Source organism: Echeneis naucrates, chromosome 23 (genome assembly GCF_900963305.1).
Source record: "Echeneis naucrates chromosome 23, fEcheNa1.1, whole genome shotgun sequence".
NCBI lineage: Eukaryota > Metazoa > Chordata > Actinopteri > Carangiformes > Echeneidae > Echeneis > Echeneis naucrates.
In genome coordinates this window covers 215,111-219,665 of record NC_042533.1, presented here as the reverse complement: position 1 = coordinate 219,665, position 4,555 = coordinate 215,111, and the positions used below count along the sequence as shown (strand labels likewise).

Below are 4,555 nucleotides of genomic sequence, written 5' to 3'. Positions count from 1 at the left end.
TCCCTCTCTCTCTCTCTCTCTCCTCTCTCTCTCTCTCCCTGTTCCTCTCTCCCTTCCTCTCTCTCTCTCTCTCTCTCTCTCTCTCTCTCCCTTCCTCTCTCTCTCTCTCCCCTCTCTCCCTCAATCACTCTCTCCTCTCCTCTTCCTTCTCTTTCTCCTCTCCTCTCTCCCTTCCTCTCTCCTCCTCTCTCTCTCCCTCTTCCTCTCTCCCTTCTCTCTCTCTCTCTCTCCCTCTTCCTCTCTCCCTTCCTCTCTCTCTCTCTCTCTCTCCCTCTTCCTCTCTCCCTTCCTCTCTCTCTCTCTCTCTCTCTCTGTCGCTCTCTCCTTCTGTCCTTCTCATTTGCCTGTCTTGGTAACGTCTTCATGTCTGTTGGACTCTGACGAAGCTCCGGTGTTGACCAGTCAGGTGTCACTCAACCATCAAACTAAAACCGTGAACGAATGAGCAAACAGACAGTCAGACAGGGTGAATCTGACTGGCTGGTCAGTTTGAAGACTTTCCAACGAGACCCCAAAGCAGAAGAGTCTCGGTCTGGTTCTGGCTCGTCTTGACTTGGGGTTTGACATGGACCCTGATTTTCTGGGACTTGGTCCTGGACTTCTGACTCGGTCTTCATCCATCATGTTGTTGGAGCAGCAGCGCTTCAGAGACGAGCTGCTTTAGATGCGTCCATCTTGTCTCAGACCACATGTGACGTTGTCCTCGTCATGTTAGTGTCTGTTTCTCGTCTGCTGGTACTTGACACTCCATCTGCTTCGCTGTTTGTCTTTTTTTGTTCACACCTTGCTGAAGCATCAAATCTCTTCTCTAATTTTCTTTCTGCTCTGCCGTCCTTCAGTCCGTCTGACGTTATGATTCTGATGGTCACTCCTTCCCTTTGTCTTCTTCCCAGAACTGCTCCCGTCCTGAGCCCCCTGTCCTCTCCATCCCCTTCATAGGAATGATTGTTATAGTGGCCTTGATTTGGTGCTGGTGGGAGGAGCTGGCGTCCTAGACGGACCAGGTATGGCTGAGTCCTTCTTACTCTCCCAGACTTTCTCTGAGAGGACGCCTTGATGGACAGTATCTGTCCGTCTTACTCTGTTTGTCAAACATCTGTTCCATCATTTAACCGTCTGTAGACCTGAACCTGCAATCTATCTACTGACCATCAGGGGGAAACTCCACTGGGTGTAGTCAGCAGTCAGGCTGTGTTGAAATCTATGGGAAAATGTCCCTCCTCCTCCTCCTCAGTAAATGTTTTCCTGATGAGTTTTTGTTCTCAGTCTGAAATACAACATGATTTTAAATGATGCTCCATTTAGAGGGAAAGGGGAGGGGTTAGGAGGCGGGGATACTGGGTGACAGTCAGGCTGGACCACCCAATCAGGACAGAGTTAAGAGCAGGTCAGGTCCACCTTCTCCACCAGTGTTTTGACTGTTGGCCCAGCCTGATCCTGATGGAAGAGAAATGAGCCGTTCAGGGAACTCCATGTGGAAAATGTCATCTGAGCTGTATTCTTCATCAATGATCATGATGTCATCAGCGGCTCCACAGGAAATAAAGACACTACATCATTTCTAAAATCAGACACTTTAGTTTCCTGTGTGTGTGTGTGTGTGTGTGTTATTAGTGTAGTGAAGGGATCCCCTTACAGAGTTACTTTTAACTTGACAGTGTTTTAGTTGCTGCTAAAATTTCTCACAGATGACATCACTGTATTTATAGAACTAACATGTACGAAAGCTTTTGCTGCCAAAAATCACAATAAAGATTCTTTAATAGGGTCAAGTCTGAGAAAGTTTAAAAATGCCAGAAATGTCTTCTTTTATGGTCAATTTAAAATTGTCTCGTGGATATCTCTCATCTCTCATTATTCATCAATTTTCATGTTTTTGCCTGTAAATTACAACAGAGCATCAAATCACATTAATAATAATGAACTTGAATGAAGTTAGTTCAGCTCTGGATCAGTCCAACTCTCTGACTCCTTCTGTGCGTTTATCCGTCCATTCTCATCCTCCATCTGTGATAATGATGTCTAGAGTCACGTCTCTACATCGGACGCTCATATTGGCTCCGGTGGGTGATGGTCAATCAGAGAGTCTCTGGATCAGTCCTGTATGTTTATTGTGTTGACAGAATAAAGACAATCAGATATTTGGAGCTGATTTTTCATCATTATTGAGCAGAACTGCTGATCAGATAAAGATAGAAACGACCCAAACACATGAGAGGAACTTTTCTTTGGAAAAGAAGGGAACATTTGTGTGTTTGTAGTGAGTTCTCGTTTCTTGTTGAGTCTGAACTGATCACACAGAATCAGATGATTCTGAAGATGAGGAGAGAGAAAAAAAAAAACAGAAAAGAGAATTTTGGATCTGAAATAGTTTAAAACGTTTAAATGTTTGTTTTTGATAGAAACTTTCCAACATGAAGAACAAAGTTTTGGCTTGTTTTCTGGTTTTGCTCCCTTTTGGTTTATAAATGTTGTGAGTCTGAAGATAGCTGCGTTTGTCATGATGGCGTCCTCACCTGTCGTGTGTGTGACGCCCCCCAGAGGCCGTTTTTCTCCAATGACTGTGCTGACTCCATTGGACTCAGCTGTGATGGTTCTGTCTTCCTGCCCCTTCATCTCCCGCCCTCTCTCTCTGCAGACTGACCCTGATGGCTGGAACATGGCGATGGTGGCGGTCGCTGCGGCTGCCATCGTCATTCTGGTTGTTCCCAGCTTCATTCGGGCCTGAGGATGACACCTTGCTGGAAACTCTGGGATTGTTGGATGTGTGTCCCCCATCTGTCCTGACATCAGCTTGTCACATCACTCTGTTCAGTGGGAAATCGTCATTGTGGTGGTTTGTGAAGTCAGTGAGTGCTGCAGGGAAAAGAAGTAAGGTTTAAAGTTTGAAAGTGTCACTGCAGCTTTCGTTTAAACTGACTGGATGCGGCCATTTCATTTTATTTTATAAATAATATGAAGTTGATCATTGATCAGTTCTCTAATATATATATTTTTATGTTTATTAGAATAGAATCCAGATAATCAATAATCAGTCTGTCAATCCAATTCTGTTGTTTTGTTTTTTGCTGTTGAAGCACTGAAATCTTTTGCCATATTTTTCCAAACTGAACTAAAGGAATATTTTTTGTTATGTTTTGTTTTTTTGAATATTTTAAACAGGATGGAAAAAGCAGAAAAAAACAGCAGATAAAAAAGTGCTTTTAATGTTGAGTCTCATCTCGCGTTTGTCCAAAAGTTTAAAAGTTCTTGTAGTTAAGCTATTCAATGGTTAAATTTGTCATATGAAGGAAACATGACTTTGATTTCATTTTCATATAAAACATTTCAAATCACAGACGGATGTTTGAGCAGGCTGCTGCGAACTGTGTCAGGATTTACCTGAACTGTTTTAAACTTCAGGAGTTTATTAACACTTTGCCATCATCAAGCAAAGAAGAGATACAATATTATGATCACATCTTCCACTCAGACGTGATTAATATCAGATATGTTTGCTCCATTAAGTTCATATTTATTTCACGATCATCTGTATAAGATTGTATTCTACAGGGCAAACATTGACCTTCATTCTCCTCCAGCAGACGGAGACGATGAAGCTTTATCGGCGAATATCAGCCAAGTCAAACGTGAAACGTAAAGTTCCAACTTTAATTTCGTCATCTCTCGTTTTCTTGGCATGTTAGTAAAAACAGAACTTTCTCAAAGCTGCCTTTCATGTTACGAAGTTTCAGTCTGCTGATTATCAGTTTATTGATATCAACCAGCTGGTATTTAAGTCACAATAATAATAAAATAATAACAATATATGTTATCTTTATTATTATTGTTCATTTATTTAACCTGAAATGTTGGACATAAATACAAAGATTCTTGGACCGGATCAATAAATCTGTCCATGATTTATTTTAGATCAATCAAGTTCAAAGCAAGGCAACTTTATTTGTACAACATCATTCATACAATTCACAATTCAGAGCACTTTACAGAGGTCAAACAATAAAGTTTTTTTCTTTTTTCTCCTGCATGAATTCCCAAAATGTGATTAGTCATTCCGTCAGTTTTATCAGATCTGAAACTGGATTTATCAGATTTAATCTGGTTTTATCAGATCAGGATCTGGTTTTATCAGACTTTAGTCTGGCTTTATCAGACCTGGATCTGGTTTTGTCAGACCTGAATCTGGTTTTATCAGACTTTAGTCTGGCTTTATCAGACCTGGATCTGGTTTTGTCAGACCTGAATCTGGTTTTATCAGACCTGGATCTGGTTTTGTCAGACCTGAATCTGGTTTTATCAGACTTTAGTCTGGTTTTATCAGACCTGGATCTGGTTTTGTCAGACCTGAATCTGGTTTTATCACACCTGGATCTGGTTTTATCAGACTTTAGTCTGGTTTTATCAAACCTGGATCTGGTTTTGTCAGACCTGAATCTGGTTTTATCAGACTTTAGTCTGGTTTTATCACACCTGGATCTGGTTTTATCAGACTTTAGTCTGGTTTTATCAGACCTGGATCTGGTTTTGTCAGACCTGAATCTGGTTTTATCAGACT

General features: G+C 41.4%; 1 protein-coding gene across 2 annotated transcripts in view; it reads left to right on the top strand.

Annotated features, from left to right (window-relative positions):
* The window catches only part of LOC115037063 (coiled-coil domain-containing protein 136-like), a 6,032-nt gene extending 2,995 nt beyond the window's left edge, over positions 1–3,037 (top strand). The window contains exons 9-10 of one of the 2 annotated variants that reach the window (XM_029495528.1): positions 894–1,004; positions 2,639–3,037. In XM_029495528.1, the coding sequence (XP_029351388.1) occupies positions 894–995 (102 nt within the window). In that variant the 3' untranslated portion in view covers positions 996–1,004; positions 2,639–3,037. The remainder of the gene's footprint in view (positions 1–893; positions 1,005–2,638) is intronic. The other variant, XM_029495529.1, reaches the window with a different exon arrangement.
* The last annotated feature ends 1,518 nt before the right edge of the window (positions 3,038–4,555 follow it).